Below are 21,240 nucleotides of genomic sequence, written 5' to 3' on the forward strand. Positions count from 1 at the left end.
CGGCTTCTGGAGCTTTCTGTCTGAATGGAATTTAGCAAGCAGAAGTTTCAAACGTTAATTGTGGGCATTAGAAAGATGTTGACCTGCAAGAATAATAATCTTGCTGACTTGATTTCTCCCCACCTCACCTGAGAGGATGGGAGAAAATCTGGACTGAAGAGCCCCATGTCACTGGGTTCTTGCATTTACCAGCCTCTGAATCATACTACAGATGGGAAAGAGAACCAGAAGTCATTAGAGGAGCTACAACCTTTGAATTCACCATTATTGAGGCTTAATTTAAATATCCCCTAAGGCAGCCATTTTTAGGTAAGATTAGATGAGCTTTGACAAACTTACATACCCCGAGGTGTGCTGATAAACACTTAACAAGTGACTTTCCGAGAGAAAAAGAAACCTTAATTGTAACCTTTGCCAATTTTTCCTTATGTGCTAAAAACTTCTGCCATAGTTGATGTCAGGTCATCAATGTGATGTCCCTGAAGAATGTGTTGGAAAAAGATGCATTTGAATTTTGCAAACCTTCCTTGAGCTAGTTCCAGCATGCCTGAGCACTTATCACTGATGGAATTACCACCACAGTCATGATATAGAAATTCCCCAGACTCAGAAGTTTCTCCAGGCTTTCCCCAAAGTTATCACTGATCTGTTTGTTGTCATGATAGAGTAACTGTCCTAGAATTTCTTACCAGTGGAATCATACAGTATGTACTCTTTCAGTCAGCATGCTGTTTTGACCTTCATCCATGTTGCTGCATGCATCATCAGAGGTTTGTTCCTTCTTATTGCTGGGCATTCCATTCTATAGATATACCATAGTTTATTTATCCATTCACCTGTTGATGGATATTTGCATTGTTTCCAGTTTGGGGCTGTTATTAAGAAAGCTGCTATAAACATCTGTGTGTGATTTTTTGTCTGGAATAGGTCTTCATTTCTCTTGCGTAAATACTATAAATGAAATAGCTGGATCAATAGGATGATATATGTTTCATAAGAAATTACCACATGATTTTCCAAAGATGTTGAACCATTTTCTACTCCCACTAGCAATTTATAAGAGTTCTGATGCTCCGCAATCTCATTAAAAATTGATATTGTCTGCCTTTTAAATTTTAGACATTTTAGTATGCGTATAGTGCTGCTATTATTTTAATTTTCATTTGAGCATCTTTTCACATGCTGAGTGGCCATTTGTATATCTTTTGTGAAATGTTCAAACTTTTGCTCATTAAAAAAAAAATCTAATTGTAGACTGGTGGTAAAAAAAAAAAATCACACAAAAAAGTACAGAATTTTGGGATATATGTAAGTTGGAGAGGATGGGAAGGAAAATAAGGCAGACAAGCAGCCTAAGAGAGCTCCCGGTTCATCGAGGTGGATACAGTGCCCATGATCTCGGCACTTCATAACCAAGGTGACCAACTCTCCCAGTTTGTCTGGGACTGATCCAATTTAAGCACTGAAGATTCCTGTGTCCCTAGAAACATGTCCGTACTGAGCAAACAGCATGATTGGGCACCCTATGGAACTATCTATAAGAAATTTGCAAACTCTATGTGTAATGACTATAAGTCATTAGGCTGGTGAGGGTTTTAGCTGCCAGCACAAATGAGTCTGTTAGTGGTGAATGAATTCTGACAGGCCACAAGCTCCTCATCAGGGGTAAAACCAGTGTATTATATGGGTCTTCTGGCTTCCAGCTCTCTGCTCAGAAGTTAATAGCTCACCTGTGACATAGGAATTTAGGAACACTGGGAAAGTTCTCTCCTACTACCAGAAAAAGAGGGGAAAAAAAGATCCAATGATTCTTTATTTGACAGTGATTTTTGTTTTTTAATTGCAAGCACCTTGAACTCACTTATTTGGCTTATGTTTTAATTTTCTGATCAAATGCACTTGTCCATGGAAGAACTAAGACAGTGTCTTACTAGACATTTACACCTTAGTATAAGAGTTTATAAAAAGCCTTTCCTAAGAACACAATCTGCTGCTGCTGCTAAGTTGCTTCAGTCGTGTCAGACTCTGTTCGACCCCATAGACGGCAGCCCATCAGGCTCCCCTGTCCCTGGATTCTCCAGGCAAGAATACTGGAGTGAGTTGCCATTTCCTTCTCCAATGCACGAAAGTGAAAAGTGAAAGTAAAGTCGCTCAGTCATGTCCGACTCTTCGTGACCCCATGGACTGCAGCCTACCAGTCTCCTCCATCCATGGGATTTTCCAGGCAAGAGTACTGGAGTGGGGTGCCATTGCCTTCTCCAAGAACACAATCTAGTTTGAGTAAAAGTAGTGATAGGAAAATTCTGGGTGCAAGGATGAAGGGCTACGACTAAGGAAGAAAAAGCACAAATGCTTGACAGAATTGAGAATGAGAGATGAAATTCATTGACTTAGTGTTGTCTATAAGAGTTGTGTTGCTAGACAAGGAAGAGTGTAGCTATATTAAAGAGTTTAAAAAGATCAAATGGGAAGAAATTATTCCCGTTCCTTTATGTGGTGTTAAGGAAAAGTGTGAACTTTGATCTGCTATTGATCATATACTTCATCTACTCCTTTAGCTCTTGATTTATTTATAAGATGTCCCAGTGTTAGTTATGTATTGTTCCTTGTTTTAGCCCTTGTTGCTCTTGCATAACATATAAACACAGCCATGTTTTGTTTTACATTACCCCAGAGGAGCTAAATGAAATTCCTGCTTATAGATATTACTGCTGTGTTTTCATACACTGTCTTTCTTTTGAATCACTTCCAACATGTTATGACATATTTCTTCTTAGTGTGTAGTAAATGCCCTCAACATGCACAGTGCTATTGAAAGAATATAAAAGACACAATTCTTGCCAATAAGAGACGTACATATTACTAGATGAGAGGCATAATGATGCTTTTAGATGTTTTCATATATAGATATTGTTTTTATATTTATCTTAAACATATAAGAAAGATACAAAAATATTTACTATAGATTACTTTGTTTGGATGAGGTAGAATAATCGAACTAATGCACACTGCTCCTTAGCTCTTGGCTTGCCAAAAACTATAGAGATGTCTCACCTACCACCTTCAGAACCATAATCCCAGCAGACTTGTTACTTCAGTTAAGGTAGAAATAAACTTTTTTTTTTTTTTTCTTTTTCTTTTTTTGGGGCCTTAATTTAATAGCTCTTTGATTCTCATACTGGAGATTTTGAATCAGATATAGCTCTAACATCTGTAGCTTTAGCAATATAAGTATTCTGATTTTCACATCATTCATTCAAGAGTCTTTTCCCTCCTGAGAACACACTGTGTGTTGAGCCATGTACCAGGAATTGGGAACAAACAGAGGCGCCTCTGCCTTGTAGGAACTTATAGGCATGCAGGTGGGGACACAGACATTCAAAGAATAATTGCACTCATCCAGGTATGACTAAAGGTATATAATCTTAGGATTCTGTGAGATAATGTAATAAAGGAAGCTGACCAGGTCTGGGAGTTTGCAGGCTTCCTCCTTGTGTTGATACCTAAAGGGTAAGGAAGAGAAAGCAGGTGGGGGCTGCTGGTAGGGAAGGGTGCTACAGGGAGAGGGTGTGTATCGGCACCACATGGTCCAGGAACTGAAGGAAGTGCCCGCAGATGTGACTTGACGCGAGGCAAGAGGGAGGCAGCACCCGATCCCGCAGGCCCTGCAGGTCAAAGGTGGATTGTGCTCTTTACTCCATGAGTTAGGTAAAGCATGTAGACGGGTTCCTGGTACAGCATAAATGTTGATATGATATTATTATTATTTACTTTAAAAACTGCATTATTAAATAATATTAAATCTTACTATTTATTTTAAGAGCAAAGGGAAGCCACTCAGGGATTTGGAGCAGGGGTGTGACATATGACAGCCAAATGTACATTTTATACCTAACTCTGGCCACTGTATAGAAAGACTGGAGAGAGGTTGGTGCAAGCAGCTGTGAGAAGCCTAGAAGCCAGGGTAGCTATTTAACAGACAGGATATCAGAGCAGACACTGTGGCTCCTCCATAGCCTGGAGCTTGGTTTTGCCTGTAGCCCATGACTTCAGAGGTACATAACTTGGAGGGTCTCTAAGTCACGTCAGGTTGTATACGTGTAAAATTACTTTTTCAGAAGTTGTCGTCTATCCAATTTGGAATGTTCAGTGGAGCCAACTGCTGAATCCAGTGCTTGGTCTGTTTTGGAAGATATTCACTATTGACTATTAAATAGCTTGGAGAATTCATCAGGAAGGCCAAGTTTCAGAAAAGGCCCCCAAAGCCACTACAGAATGGGCCCCCACCAGAGCAGCTGCTTCTGCTTCAGTGAGGAGGGAGGAAGCTACCCTATGATACCCCTGTAGTTCTTCTCAAATCTCTTTCCAACTGACTGACAAAACAGGATGTGCAAATCAATGCCCAGAAAGCTAGCAACCAGGTACTAAGACCTTTACCGCCACTATTGTTAAGAAACATAAATGTCTCCAAGAGCATGCCTCACAGTGCCATAGTCTGCCTTTTTTGGGTAGAACGTTAATCACATTCAGAACCCTGGTTGCATAGAATTTAGCTCTGCAGTATAGGAAGACTCACTAGAAGGATGTTGGAATGCATCTTGTGAGCCCATCCATGAGATGCAAGATGAAACTTAACTAAATTCCCCCTGACGTGAGACAGTCAACAAAGGTATACATTTTATCACCTCACAATACCAGCTGTGTGCATTTGAACACTACTAGAGCCTCAACAGCCTCCTTTACCAAATTGGAGATAATGATAATTGTCTTCAAAGTTTCTTGGGGAGATGAAGTTAAATAACATGACATGACAGGCATTCAGTAATTGAAGCATCAGCCAATCAGGGAACACCATTCTGCAACCTATAGAGCAGTGGTCCCCAACCTTGATGGCAACAGGGCCTGGTTTCGTGGAAGACAATTTTTCCATGGACTAGGGGGTGGTGATGGTTTCAGAATGATTCAAGAGCATTGTATTTACTGTACACTTTGTTTCTATTATTACATCAGCTCCACCTCAGATCATTAGGCATTAGATCCCAAAGATTGAGGACCCCTGCTATTGAGGAAATGGAATCCCTTAAAGATGGATATTAAATAAAGACTACTGTTAAAAAGACTTAATAGCCCAAATAGATGTGGCCCTTGTATCAGTCCTATGGGATTGGAAGAGCAAATTTTCCCCTGGAAAAGTAGATGGGATTTGGTTGTGTACTGTTTCAGATATTTGTTTGTGTTAAGTTTAAAAAAATAATGCATCCACATAAATAATGAAAAGAAAATCCATCTTCTCCAGTTTGTCAAGTTTCCTTCTTGAAATACCCCGTGCATGTAAACACACATATATGTCCTCTAGAGTCTTCCTTTTTCTCTTGCAAAAATTGGGTCATAATATATGCCTCTCTGCACCTATATTTATTTATTTACCCACTACCTTGAAGATCAATCCATTCCAGTGCATGTAAAACCAGTCACCCATTGATGGCAGCCAGTTGTTTGCCTTCTTTTGCTTTTACAAAATCTGCTCTGCCAAACATCCATTCGTGTTCATAAGTGACTATTATATCTGTAGAATTAATTTCAAGAGGTAGAAAGGCTAAGTCAAAGGTTAAGTACTGTGTATAATTTTATTGATATGACCAAATGACTCTCCAAACACTTGTACCAGGGCTTTACCGATCCTGTATAAGCTGCATTTGTGCCTACATCCTTGTCAACAGTGTATCATCAACCCTTTTGATTTTTGCCAGTGAAATAAGGGAGGTGATACCAGAATAGATCAAGAGGAATCCTGACCAAGAGACAGAGGTGAGGGATTAATTCGAAGATAAGAGGTGAGAGAAGGTAGGATTTAAATATAAATTTAGAAAGAAAACTCATATCCTTCTGCGACTTACTGTGTGACAGGCAGTGACCTGACGAGGCAACGTACCTACTGTTACATTTGATCTTTATAGCCATGTGAACTCATAAACACTGTCATCTCCCATTTCACTCTGATGCCCAGTCTCTGTCCACTACACTTCCTGTGTCCTTATTTCACAGTTGAGGAAACTAAGGCCCAAAGAGGTTAAGTGATGTATCCCAGATTTCAGCGAAGTCAAGTCAGGGTAAGGGTTCCACTTTCCAGCTCCATGTACACTGCATTAGGCCAGGATTCTGGCCTGTACCATTGAAGCTACAAAAGATCTGAATATATTTTCAGGGTGTATTTCATCCACGGTTTAATAGTTGAGTTGAATTCAATCGTTTCCTATAGTAGAAGAAATTCTGTAATAGTTGAGTGGACATGATCTTAAACACACTAATATTTTTCATGTTAGTAATATATTCTTCCTCAGAGATTCTCTGTTCCTTTTCACAAAAACTACTGTATTTACCCAAGGAGCATTGTTGACAGAAGCTCCATGAGATGAAAGCTCTAAGCTTCTTGGGATTTTAAGATTTTCTGATAAAGGATTAAGCAGCCCCTCCTGAATTCTACCCTTAGTCCTTTGGAATTTTAAAATTGGCCTGTAAATCCTTCTTAAAACACTCTTAGAGACTGGGACTGGCACCTGTGCCCTCTTCCTTATTGTTTTCTATTATTTCAGAGTTCAGGATCACTGACATTAGAAGTTTTAGCTAGAATTTCCTCATTTCCCAGTTGTTTGCAGAGTCGAGGATCTCTTCTGTGTACATCTGGGCAGTTTCCACTTGAATCAGAAGTGGGAGACTGCAGACATTCATATTTAATGAAGATAAGAAACATTCAATTAAAGCATGAAGTCCCAGTGAGGAGATGACTCTTAAATGGCACAGAAATTTGATTGATCATCCCTATTGGAAGGGTGGGACGATGTTTGAGAACGTGATGAAAAGATGGGAATAAAAATAAACCCTTTATCTGAAAAAAGTAAGCTGAGCCAGTGACTTCTGTTTTTTTAAATTAAGAAGACCTAACTTTGGAATTGTCCTAATTGGCAAATATCCTGATCATGGTCATTCTTTTACAATAGAGCAGTGGGGTTCTAGCAGTGGAGAAATAGACCCTTAATATATTTGCCCAAAGCAAGGAAAGTGTAAGTTTTAAAGAATGGAATCTGAGAGCTGCAGTGATGTTGGACATGAACTAGCCTGAAGTCCAATTTTATAGACAATGAAACTGAGGCATAGTAAGTATATGCAATTTAGTCAAGACATTTTTGGTGACCATAAGCCAAATCTAGAACCAAGCTCTCCTGCATTAGCTCGTTGCATGATTTAATGTCCATTATGTGATCCGTATTTCATAATCTACTGAAAGAACATGATTGTTTGGGATTGTGTTTGTTGTCTTAGAATGTACAGGGATTTATTTTTAAGCTATCCTAAACCTAATTGTTTTTAACTAAAGAAAGGGGTACATAAATGAGAAGACTAATTTGTTAAAGAAATGGTTAAGATAAAGGCAATTAAGCTATTTTCACACAGGAAGCATAGCTGATAAGACATGTAATCTTTTGTTTTAGAAATTCTGCTTTTAGTTTTGCAACACATGAATAAGGGCTATGTATTTATACTGTCTACTAAAGTCAGGAAACAAACTAGGTAGTGTTTTCTTTGCAAATGATAAACTGCTTAGGACTTGTTTCAAATTAATGATAGAAGTAATCTAACAAGGTCTTTCATTGTACATTTATCAGAGCAAACAAAATGCAATGTGTTTTTATAACCAGATAGCTATTCGATTTTTTTTCTCTTTCCCACATTTGGATATAGATTGATATAGAATTACTTAAAATGCTGCATATAAATTAAACATTAAAAAGGAGATAGGGAGAGCCTAGGCTTCTCCATTATAATCTTTAGTTCTGCAGTCACTGCCTCAAGGACACTCATTTCATATCATATGTCCTTTTGAAAAGTGATCACCAAGGTTCAAGTAACATTTAAGCATGGCCAGCAACTGCATAATTTATGGATTTTTTTGGGAGGTGGGTGGGTTTAGTGTTCTTATTTTAATGAAAAACCAGGAAAATGAAGACTTTTCATACATAAACTCTCTTTTGTTCCTTCCCTCCTACCTTTACAGATCGGGGCCCTGAAGGATTACTACCACTTCTATCACAGCAGGACGATTAAAAGGTCAGTTCTCTCAAGCAGAGGAACCCACAGTTTCATTTCAATGGAACCAAAGGTAAGAAGAACCAGTTGGGTGGGGACCAAGAGATAGATCGTCTTCATTTTTCATTGGTAACCTCACACTAGGAGCTGGTAACTAGCACGAAGGCTTAAATTTCAAGAGCGATCATACTACCCTTTGGTCCAGTATCTTTGTTTCCTTTTCAGACCAAAAATAGGCAATGGTATGATTTCCTATTGAAGTGCCTGTATCATCCTAGTTGTAGAACAGCCCAGGGCAGTCAGAAGTAGGAGTTGTCATAGAGAAATGAAAAGGGAGTATATGTGAGGGCAGATAGGGATGTATTCAGAAATAGTGAAGTGTTAAGGAGACCATACCTTCTGAGTATTTACATACAAATCTGAGGTTCTATCTGAGCTCCATGGAGGGGTCTCTTCCCGAAGCGTCAGGTCACAGTGATCCTGCTGTTTCAGTTGGCATTAATAGAGCCAGTCCACTGGGAGCCCAAAGACCAGACCATTGCCTAGACCATGTCTGAGACAGGAGGAATTCTGAGCACAGAATGGATAGAAGCTGGCTACTTCTCTTGGGGGCTCATCAGAGATCTTTCTTACATGTTGTCTTGACCCCAGTCCTTTTGGGCTGTACAGAAAGCAAACTCCTAGGAGAACCTAGCAGGACATCTGTGTCTATGTCTAGATTCTCCCAGTCCATGTTGGTAGCAGTTCAGCTTTGAAATGAGAGATAGTAAGTAGTGGGGTTGTATTAGAGACAAACAGGCTAGTTAACTGGCAACTAATGCTCTGGGGATGAGTTAACTGTCTGTCCTTATTAAGTTGGAGGAAGGGATTGTCTCTGACAGAGAACCAGTTGGCCTCCCAGATATGGCAAGTAAGGAGGAAGAGAGGGCAGGGGTACCAACCTGGTCATCTGTGGGTTCATGTTTGTTACTTACTCATTAGGAAGTGTTGCTTTTTCCTCGTTATGATTAGGGCTTACTGTATGAGCTCATTTTCAAATAAATTGGTCAGCAAGTCCCTACCAGTGAGCATAACAATCTCACCTAGAGATTCCTTGAAAATTATATTCCTTATTAAAGCAACAAGGCCCCTATTTGAATTAATATGCAAATCAGGTTTGCAGTTTGGAGTCCTGCCCTCGGTTATGTGCCGCAGTTCGCCTTGTTTGATTTTTTTCTGGAATATTATCACACAGTGTTCATAATTGTAAAATTATATCTTGGTGGTTAGAAAAAACACTTTTGTCATAGGGCCCAATTTTCCATTGGATAGAGGAACATCCCCTGATACTTAATACTGTGGCAGCCTGTGGATTATATAAATATATATATATTTCCCCTTCATCTCTATTCAGAATTAAATGTTACTGGAAAAGCAATCTGTTAGGACGTTCTTGAATTAGCAAAGTTTTTGAAGCGGAGTCACGTTTTTCATCTGTTAACTTTTCCAAAGCTTTCTTGAACTTCAGTAATTTAAATGATTTTAATTTCAGACTTCATGTGCATAGTCAACGTGAATTTGAAAATCCGAGTACTAATTGGTTTGGGAGGTTAGAATAGAAGAAAACGTAGAGCTGTTTCACTCCTTAATGTTTTCTTGGAGATACTGAGCCTTCCCTTCTTATCTCAATGTATCAGACTGTGCATGCAGGACCCAACCGAGACCTCCGATGCTGGGACACACAGTGCTCGGCGTGTTCATCCTTCCCCACTCAGCACAGAGAAGCAGGGCTGGTTCATGCCAGCCCCAGGGTACATGCTCAGTTCCTCTTTCTCCTCAGTGCAAGGATTAGCCCAGGGTAGGACTATACCTTCCCCCTCATTCTGAGACGCCTGCCCCTCTTTCCCACCCAGCTGTTTATACAAGAGATGCCAAAATTCTACCAACTTTGCAGATGGAGGGCCTTGAATGGGCAATTGCCTGCAGTTTTTTCAGATATTTCTTAAAAGTCCAATCATTCCTTCAATAGGCCATTTCTTGAGCCTTTGGGGTATGCCAGCCCCTGTGTTAGGCTCTGAGGATTTGTGGGTAGGTTGGTCCCCTTAGCGAGCTTGCTGCACCTCCCACAGTAGCTTTCAGATGTAGCTTTTTATAGTGACAAGATGTTACAGTGCTTCTCAGTGTTGGAGATGGAGGAACAAAGGAGCTGGGGTCTACTACCTTCTTCCTCCTTCTCAGTTTCCTCCTCAAAAAGCTCAGGCCTGCTTAGGTTAAGTTTCCTTTTTAATTAAAAAAAAAAAATCTTTATTACAGAGAAGTTGCAAAAGCATTATGAAGAATTCCTGTGTTTGCTTTCCAGATTCCCCAAATGTTAACATTTTTTAAATTTTATCATGCTTACTTGATCATTTTCTCTCTCTCCTCTCTATACACATGCACGCACAGGTATGTATGTTTCTTTTTGAAAATTTGGGTGCAAATTGCAGACACAGTGCCCCTTTAAATACTTCACTGTGTATTTACTAAAACCAAGGACATTTTTGACACATAACTGGATATACATTGGCTCACATTTTAGTAAAATCTGGATATTAACATTGATTCAGTATTACTATCTAATTTACAGATTTTATTCATAGCTTGCCAGTTGCCTCTTTTCTGAGCCAGGAGCACATCAGTTGTCATGTTCCCCAAGCTCCCTTGGTATAAATGCTGTCATACTTTCATCTTCTTTTTGTTTTCTTTTTCATTCCTTTCCCTTCTCTTCCCTTCTCTTTTCTTTCACAATCTAGAACTTTTGCAGAGTACTGACCAATTATTTTGGCGAATCTCTCAAGTTGGGCCTGTCTGATTGTTTGTGATTAGATTCAGGCTTGGCAAGAACCCAAGAAGTGCTGTGTTCTTCCCAGTGTATCAGATCAGGAGGTACATGGCATTAATGTGTTTCATTACCCTTGATTTTAACTTTGGTCACTTGGTGAAGGTGGTGTCTGCCAGTTTTTTTATTTTAAAAATAAAGCTTTCTTCCCACCTAATTAATAACTGTTTTGTGGGGAAAGACTTGGAGACTATGTAAATTTCTATTGGCTGACTTTATATTTTTTCACTCCCAGCAGACCTCATGGGGAGTATAAAGTGTCAGTGTGACTTGGTTTCTAGGCAGATCTCCTTTTCTTTAATCTTGGGTGTGTGTGTGGTAGGTGCTTCGTGTGCCAGAGTTGGAGGCACTTTATGATTAGGGGATGGACAATGTGAAATGGCTTAGTGGAAAACATTGGTGATGCGTGAAGTTATTTTTGTTCATCATCATCTCCAGAATAGGAAAACACACATGGGTGAATTGCAAGGAATACATACACTCAACAGATCCTAGCTTTTACTTGCTGGAGTAAATTGCATGGCTCCTTCTTCTCCCTGCTATTGTTTTTACTTAGAGGGTTCTAAAGAAGGATATGCAAAAGTAGCAATGTTGTAAGAATAACCCTCTTGGTGCTAAGAAAATGCTGTGGTCAGTTGTGGCACATGAGCCCAGAGAACAAGAATAGACTGGATTCCCATATGTTAACAGTATGTTATGATTAGCTTTCAAATGACAGGGATCCACAGACTTCTAAGATAGCATCGCTCTACAATAATAACACAGTTTGGTGAAAAGTGTTGGTACAGTGTTACAGCAGTTGGAAGGGTGAGTCTTATAATGTTCTTGACTCACCAACTTTTCTCCAAGAGACCTAGGTTAAATTTGAGAAACAGCCGTCTTGAGTTAACATTCCCAGAAGCCTCTCATTAATCTACTTAGAAATCTTTGCCAGCCCTGTGGCATTTTGGTCAAAGAGGGCGTTATCTACAGGAGCTCTTGGGAATAAAGTTCTTTACAGCTCTTTAGCTGCCCATGCAGATACAGGCAGGGGCAGAGGAGATACTTTTCTTTCATTCTTCTCCTTCTTCCCCAGAACAGAAAATCAGAATCCTACATTTCCCATTAGAGCAGGCTTTTAAAAACAAAAAATATAAACTGTTACTCAGTGAGCCCCCATGACCTCTCCATGTGTGGTTAATATACAAGCACAACTTCTGCCTTTGCCCATTAGATTTTGTCTTGAAGATATTGGCCTTTCAATCTCTAATCTTTTCTAATCCCTTTTCTGTCTTCAAATATAAAGATCAATTTTTATCCAAATCTAGGATAGTATTACCTTCTGCTCTGGTCTCAGGGATGAGCAACTTATCCTGTCTTATTTTTTCCTAAAGTTCATCTTATCAACCCATGGTGTTGCATGGGTGTTGTATGGCTGTATATCTCAAATATGGAAAAACTATTAACATTGTTTTATTTATTGTGCAGTCATAGGCTCCTTAGAGTAAGACTTCTCTCTTTCTTATTCAATAGCTGGCATACCCTCCCTCATATTCCTATGAGGATCATTTTCAGATCTTTTAAACATGCCCAGTGACAGAAAGCTGAGTAATGGACAAGGCAAACATTTTAACATGTTGAGCTAAAATCTGCTTGCCTGTAACTTCTACCTGTAGGATCTACTTTTACCTTCTAGATTCATACACAACAGCTCTTTATATAGTTGGAGCCCCTCACTTAGACCTCTAGAACTGCAATTGCTCCTCTGTCAGTGTGGCCCAGAATTAAGTTCAAAGCTTTAGCTTACAGAGAAATTGCTTATTTGTTACATTTATACATAAGCCGTTTCCTCTGAAGGGAATTTTAAAGCAGGGCATTCAAACTTTGTACAATGACAGCTAAAGGAGTGTAGGAAAAAGACAAGAAGGGAGAATGAATTAGAGATAGTTGGCAAGATCAGATGAAATCAAACCTGTGAAGGAAGAAAAGTACATTCAAATTCCTTGCTAATCCTGGTTGGCACCTGTTGTATCCAGGATTTGATTTTCAGATGACAGGAATTTTTCTTTTTGCCATAAGGGTGAAGACCACGTGATGTCCCAGTTCATCTCACTACCCTCTTCCCCTCTTAGTGTCTATATGTTTGTTCTCTGGGTCTGTATCTCTATTTCTGTTTTGCAGACCAGATCATCTATACCATTCTTCTAGATTCCACATATATGCATTAATATACGATATTTGTTTTGCTCTTTCTGACTTATTTCACTCTGTATGACAGTTTCTAGGTCCATCCACATCTTTGCAAATGATCCAATTTTGTTCCTTCTTATGGCTGAGTAATATTGCATTGTGTGTGTATCTATCTATATATATATATACACACTTGGGATTGATGTATATATGTGTGTGTATGTATATATATATATATATATATATAGATACACTGTTGATACCATGTATAAAACAGATAGCTAATGAGAACCTACTGTCTAGCTCAGGGAGCTGTATGCAGTGCTCTCTGGTGACCTAAATGGGAAGGAAATCCAGAAAAGAGGGGATTTATGTATACGTGGCCTTCCCAGGTGGCACTAGTGGTAAAGAACCCACTTGCCAATGCAAGAGACATAAGAGATGCAGGTTTGATCCCTGGATCGGGAAGATCCCCTAGATGAGGGCATGGCAACCCCCTCCAGTATCCTTGCTTGGAGAGTCCATGGATAGAGGAGCCTTTTGGGCTACAGTCCATGGGGTTGCAAAGAGTTGGATGCAGTTAAGCAACTTAGCACTTTTGCACATGTATACATATAGCTGATGCACTTTGCTGTACAGCAGAAATGAATACAACATTGTAAAGCAACTCTGCATGTGTATGTGCTATATTCCAATAAAAACTAATTTTAAAAAGACCATGTGATGGATTAAAGTGAGAGTATAGGAGTACTTTGTTGTACATAGTGGTCATGTTCCTGAAAAGTTGTATACATCTATTTATCAGGCAAACCCCATTTCCCATGGATTCACTTTATAATTTCAGAATCAGTGTATCTTCACTGTAGATTGATATGTCACTGATCTATGGAGACAACCAGCGCATTAGTTTACTCTTTTTCTTAACTCTGAAACAAACTATTTATAAGTTGTTTGCACATACCTGATCTGCCCAGGGGACCTTTGAAGGTAAAGAAACCTTATTCAGTTAGAAATAGATGCTCAGGAGTGTCTGCGCTCCATCTTGCCCGATTCCCAGGCATGAACCGCAGCCTTGCCTCTTCAGTGACAAGATTCCTCATGTCCTGGTGCAGCTTCCACATTCCCTTTACCCTGAGTACAACTGCTTCCTGTTCTGAGTGCTGCCCCACTTCCCCTCACCTCACATGCCCTCATTGCAATTGGGGCTCCTCTGTACTGTTTCCTCTGGTAGGTTAGTTTTCTGCTCTCTGTTCTTAAATTGATGCTAACTTCATGATTTCACTTTGTTCTGTGAAGTGCAGTTTTATAACAACATTCCTGGGCTTGTGCTCAGCGACTGTGTGGACAGATCCTGGGTATGTTCAGTTGGACGAGAGGGACAGTCTCCTCTGGGGCAGAAACCTGAGGCTGTGTGTTCTCAGCATGTTTCATAACCCTGATGACTGCACACTTGCCTCACAGGATCTCACCAGTGAATGAAAGTAGTTACCAGATATCTTGAGAATGCCTTGTGTTCTTCTGGAAGCAATGTGGACTTGGGTCTGATGATAAGCAGAGAGGATGTGGATGTAGTGCTCAACAGGCGTGTTGGGGGGCTCTCTTGTTCTGGATGACCTTCTTTAACCACCTTTCACCAGTTATGAAATGTGACTGCTATAGCAAATTCCTGGCTTCAGCTTTTGATAGCATTTCTATGCCTTTGCAAACCCCACTAGACTGTGTAGACTCCTGGGAGAAGCATTTCAGCTGTAAGTTTGCAACCTGTGATGCAAGTATAATGGCAGGATGGCTGGGAGTGTAGGAGAGACGCAAGGAGTGTGTGGGTACAAATGTCACCAAGTCCTCCACCTTCCCTTTTCTGTCTTGTTTTCACATGTCCTAGATGTCTGAATGATCAGAAACCAGACAGTCTGATTGTACACTGCTAGATTCTCTGATGGGAAAGTTTCGGTCATGACCCAAATCCCTTATAGACAGGAGTGAATTCAAAAAGTAGTTTTTTAAGCTACTTTGGAAAAGTTGCCAAATCTTTATTAGAGAGTACTTGGCAGCATTTCATTTTGAAAGGTTATAAACTCACATGCCCACAGTGGATTGGAGATAAGAAAAAAGTACGATGGGCCGGATGGAAAATCACTGGGCGTAGAACAGAGGGGAGAGCCCCTGCCATGTGTGCGGGAGTAGCCACTGCCCAGCAGCATCATGTTGGCGAGCTGGCCTGGGCTTGTCACTTCAGAACCGGCAAGTCTGGACTTGCACAGGACATTTCTCAACTTGAAATGTTGGCCAGTAATTCAAAAGTTTAAACATATGCATGGGGCCAACAAAAATACATCCAAAGGGCACCCCAGGTTGTGATCCCTGAGATGGGCAAGGTGGGAAGGCTGGTGTCAGCACCTTCATAACTTGGTCTCGGTCTTACCCTGACCTGAACACTGGTTTCAGTGTGTCAGTCACACTCCTCTGGGTGGATCAAGCATGATTTTTCTCTATGTCTTAGTCTTTAAACCAAAATATCAAAATTTTTAAGTATAAATAATAGGCTCTGGGCCCTTGAGTTTTGAGGAAGAGGCTGCTGCAGGTGAGGACACAGTGGTGGTGGTGGGTGTGTGGAATGTTCATTCTAGCTCTTCTTGTATTTTTGACCAGTTTTCCACTGACAACAGTCTCAACAGGAAATGAAGCCTGGAGGAAACAGGATAAGTTGAAGAAAAGAACAAACAACAAATCAAGTAATGACCATGTAAAAATAGGAAGAGAAATTAGATAGGACGGGGGAGGGTAGATTATGGATTTTTGCCACTTCAGTCACTTGAAGGAAAGATCAGATGTAAAATCTTTATTATTTTCTTAGTTTATGTAGTATTTCTAAGGTATCAGCTTCTACAACAGGGGGTGATGAAATGAAAATGTAGGTAATAACAACATTCTGAATTTCTAGATAGGTCTGGTCTTAGTTCAGGTTGCTTAGGACAAGATATCATAGACTAGGTAGCTTGTAAACAACAGAAATTTATTTCTTCTTGTCCTAGAGGCTGGGAAGTTCAAGGTGATGAACTTGATCAAGTTCAAGATCAAAGTGCTGGCAAATTTCGTGTCTGGTGAGAGCCCACTTCCTGGTTCATAGACAGTCATCCTCTAACTGTAATATCACCTGGCCGAAGAGGCAAGGGAGCACTCTGGGATCTCTTTTATAATGGCACTAATCCCATTTATAGGAGCTCCACCCTCATGACCTAATTACCTTCCAAAGGCCAGACCTCTAGATGCCATCATGTTGAGTATTAGGTTTCAACATATGAATTTTGCAGAAACACAAACATTTGGTCTGTAACGTGTCTTAAGAAAGGAACTTTAGAGCCACAGGTTCTGTTGAACTCTTGGGCAAGTTAGGATGTAATAAGTAAGCAATAAGTGAAAACAGCAAAAAAACAGCAAAAGCTAGCAACAACAGCAAAACTCAAAGCTGTTTAATTTGTCTGACTTTGAAGAGAAACATACTGATTTATGTATTTATTTTAATGAATGTGAGAGTAAATAAGAGATCCAATTAAAACATCACCATTGAAAAGGCATGATTTGTTAAAAAGCGCTTGTGAATTTTGTTTCTGTGCTCAATTCTACCAAATGTCAATCAATTCTTATAAAAAAGAGGCAATATGGTATAGCAGAAAGAACCTTTGGATCCTTATTCTTGCTCTGATCTCTGGGGAGTGAGCAGTTAATTTCCTCTGACCATTGATTCTCCCCTCATTTGAAGACTCATCATTGTTCATGCATGTTCTCAGGGAAATATTGATTTATAGTACAGTATAACGATTTGTACATATAGGAAAAGATCAAAAGCATAGGTTAAATTCTTATAATAAAATAATAAGTTCTCCATTAAAATGGTGTTATAAATCTATACATACTGGTAAGGAAAAATCTTGAAAATAATATGTAAAGTAAAAAAAAAATAACAGTATAGAAGAGCCTATCCTGTTTATGTTTTATGTTTAAAAACAAACAAAAAGACCTGTGTATATGTGTGTATAGTTATATGCAGCACAGGTTTGGAAGGAAACACAAACACATAAAAATAACTCTTAATAATTACCTTTCCACACTGTATGACTTTTAAAAAACTGTTTCTACTGACCCTGTTTTTGTTGATATCAACAATGCTTTGATATTTCATATCTGGTGAGTTCATCTCTTTTCTCATCTGCCTGTATCTTTCACTTGATGTAGTGATTGATCATTTGCTCCTTCTTGAAAAACAATTCTTTCTGTTTCTTGAGATCACGTCTCCCATTTTTTTTCCTTGCCTGTCCTGCACCTTCAGTCTTTGTGGATGGTTCTCCACCACCTCACCTATAAATTTTAGAGAGCTCAGGGCTCAGCTTTATGCTGGTGTCCTTGCTTCTAATTTATATCTCCTTCTCTCACCTCCCTGACATCTCCAATTAGATATCTAGTAAGCATCAAAACCACTATATGACATATACAATACTTTTAATTTCCATTTATCACCATGGCACTCAAATCTTTTCCTTTCAAGTAAATGGCACTGTAATTTATCTAGATATCCGAGCCAAAAATAGAGCAATCTATTCTTGATTCTCCCCTTTCCTCATTTTCCCTCATGGAACCAGTAAGAGATCCTGCTGGCTCCACCAATAAAATTTATCTTGAAGCTGTGAATCTGCGGGCTTTCCTCTCCTGCACTGCCACCACCCTGGTTAACCCACCCTTGTCTTTGACTTGGACCACAGCAATTGTTTCCGCTTCCACTCTTGTTCTTCTGCAGTCACTCTCCACAGAGAGTAAACTTCTTAAACTGTATAGAGATCAAGTCTTGTAAAGACTTTCCATGGACTTTGGAGTCAAATACTTTTTCTTAATGATCTTTCAGGGCCATCATGATCTGGCCTCTTCCTACCTCCATGAGCTAGGCTTTGAAATGCCTCTTTCTTGTTTATCACTTGCAGTCACATTGACCTCTTTCTGTAAATACCAAACTCTTTCCCTTGGCTGGAACAAATTTCCTTTGGTCTTTGCATAAAGGTTTCTTCTCACCATTCACATATCAAAGCAAATGTCACCTACTTTGAAGGACCTTCAGGAGTCATCCTTGCTAATGGACACCCTTAATCTCATCTGCCTAACTCCCGTCTAGCTTTACATATTAATTTCCTCTTTGATACCTATCTGAATTTGAAACCATATTGTTTCTTTATTTGATTATTTTGGGTTTTCCCTTCTAGGATAAGACTCAGTAAGGGTAGGAGCCCCATCTAATTAACTGCGGTATACCCTTGACCTGGAGTAATATCTGTCACATAAGGACCATCAATAGGAGAATAAATGATATTTACAAATTAACTTTTACAGGAAAATAAATGATAGGGGAAATAATAAACGTAGGGGCTATAACTTTCTCTCAATTTGCTTAGAACTCATTGTTTTATGGTGACATACACAGTATTATCTCATTTTGGGGCAGCCAGTTGGAGAGACTGTTTCATAAAATGAAAGAAGTATTGAATAGGGTTGGGATATTTGGATTCTGGTCTTAGCAATTCTCCTAGCTCAACTTGCTATTAGCAGGTCACTCCTCACTGGGCTTATTTCACTTGTAATATCATGGAACAGGTGAGCTATTTTCTGACACTTTCATTCTGAGCCATTAATTACCATCTTGAACCAATGTCACTTGTGATTTTGCTGTTGGTCCACATTGCCCATCAAATGTTCCGTTTTCATATTCCTTTTTCTAATGTCTTTCCAAACTTCCTCCTTCTTTTCTCCCAGTACTTAGAATATTTCTTGGCACATTCAGCTCTCCCCCTGGACCCTGTTCTACCTGAAAGAGTGAATTTTTCAATTAGACTTGAGAATAATCTGGTTAGTCTTGAGACAGATACAGACCTTACCTACTCACCAATGCATATAATAAATGAGGAACAAGTAACATTGCTTCTTTGTTTTCACAGTACATGTCTCTCACCGATACAAAAGTATGATAAAAAGAATGGTAGTGATTATTACTGATGCTCATGAATTCCAAAAGGCAGTTTTGTATAGCAAGACATAGTTAACACAAGTTCTTCTAAGGAATTTAATATTTTATGTGGTTTTTGGAGAAATGGAATACCTTCTGAATGGACAACAACAATGGAACAAATTTTTTAAAGCTTGCCATGGAAATTAGAAATATATTGGGAGGGTAGTGAGAATGGTAGGTAGGAAGTAGAAATAGAAGAGGCCAAAAATAAAATCAGATTGAATCAAGGGTGGGCACAATTCACGGAAATTGTTGGTGGAATGTAGATTCTTCTTAAATCTGTTGGCAAAGCTAAGCAAGTGTTTTCAGGTTTGAGTTTTCAAGCTTAGGCAGTGATCCCACACCCCAGAAATAAAAAGGGCAAAAGTCAAGCAGAGTGAGCACATGAAGGGCAGGACTGTGTCTTAGTGCAAATTTACTTGGCCCCAGCTCAAGGTCAGCCTTTGCTCTAGACAGAATGTTCCAGTAATGTCCCTCAAGATATGGACAAGCTTTGCAGACTTACTCTTTGGACCAGCAGGAAGCCCCTTTTCAGATCCATCTATTCACAGAGAGAAAATGAGAAAGATGGAGACTCCATGGAGACTTGGGGGAAAAAATGGGATCATTACTCAATACAGGGAAAACTGAATTCTCCCAGAAATGAGATAGCATGCGAGGACTGTCTGGAGTTCAGCCATTCTTTCATTTACTTTCTCCAGGTATAATTTTGAGAGCTTATCCTGTGCAAAATAGTGGGCTAGACACCAGAGCGTTTTCCCTGTGGAGCTCACCCATGGAGCTCACCACCTGGTAAACCTGAAGTCCAGGCCAGAAGCCAGAAAACCCAGTTCCAGCATTAGTTCCTATCCTCAAGTACAATTCCGACAACACTGGAAAACTGAGACTTTTGAAAGCATCAATTAATACTTTCTGGGTTTGGGTTTTGGTTTTTTTGGCCACACTGTGTGGCATGTCGGACCCTAGCTCCGTGTGGGATCCTTGTTACCTGGCCAGGGCTCAAACCTGTCCCCCCTACATTGGGAGCACAACGTCTTCACCACTGAACCACCAGGGAAGTTCCCCTTAATAAAGTTGTAAAAGCTTTTCACGAACACTTTGAAGTTTTTATTTATATTTAGGCTTCCAAATAACAGAATATATTCTTAATAGCAGCATGTCCCAAATATTGTATGGGCCATACTTCTATTAAAATAATATGTTTTCACTTGAAATGGAAAGTTAACTGAGTGTTCTCTGTTATTATTTTGTATGTCTGACAATTCTAATTTATAGGGAAATCGTTTTGAGATTACAGTTATGAAAAAGCATACTGATACTGAGACATTAGTACATGTAACTACCGTAAGGCACAGCTAAGGGTAAAAATGGATCAAAACCGCCTTCTACCATGACCACAGTAAGTCAGGAGATTTCCCATGTTTCCTATGTCATGAAGTGTTCGTTATCATCATATAAGAACCTGCTTAGAGTAACCATTATTTATTTACCATATATGTATGCTGGGACATTTAGATTGATTCCCTAGCTTATAGTAATGCCATTAAAGTTCCCCTGTCCCCACCCATGATAATTGCTTCTTTGTTGTTTGGTAGAAAATCTCTTTCAGCCCCTAGTAAAACATTTTGCAAACTAGTCTTCTTGATTCCAAGAGACAAAGCCAATTTTCTCTGTGGCTGAGCTCTGTATACCTGACCTGTGTGTGTGTGTGTATGTGTGTGTGTGTGTGTGTGTGTGTGTGTGCGGTCACTACAGCTAACCTGAGAGCTGCCACAACAAGGGCATTTGAAATGAAAGCATCTATTTATCAGCCTTCTGATCAGCTGTGCAGATTTGTAGATTTTGGAGATTTTAAAGCAGTGTCATTGTAACAATGCCCCTTCACAAGAGAAAGTTCCAACTCCTTAGACATGAGTTCTAAACAGTAGTTGTTGTTAACTGATAGGAACAGGTTGGAAGTCCAGTCTGGAACAGAACCTGAGACTGCTAAATTACCTGTGAGAGGGCAAAGGCTTCCGTGTGGCTGTAAATGAAGATAACAAGATGAATCACTAGTACAGAGAGCTGGACTTTTCCACTT

The 21,240-nt window shown here is 39.6% G+C and overlaps 1 protein-coding gene across 3 annotated transcripts in view; it reads left to right on the forward strand.

Annotated features, from left to right (window-relative positions):
• Window positions 1–21,240, forward strand: part of PCSK5 (proprotein convertase subtilisin/kexin type 5) — a 490,556-nt gene that overhangs the window by 36,821 nt on the left and 432,495 nt on the right. For all 3 annotated transcript variants that reach the window (XM_081505747.1, XM_081505752.1, XM_081505755.1), the window contains exon 2: window positions 8,054–8,158. In XM_081505747.1, coding sequence (XP_081361873.1) covers window positions 8,054–8,158 — 105 coding nt within the window. The remainder of the gene's footprint in view (window positions 1–8,053; window positions 8,159–21,240) is intronic.

This window comes from Giraffa tippelskirchi, chromosome 1, assembly GCF_054371585.1.
Source record: "Giraffa tippelskirchi isolate mGirTip1 chromosome 1, T2T-mGirTip1v1.2.pri, whole genome shotgun sequence".
In the NCBI taxonomy this organism is placed as follows: domain Eukaryota; kingdom Metazoa; phylum Chordata; class Mammalia; order Artiodactyla; family Giraffidae; genus Giraffa; species Giraffa tippelskirchi.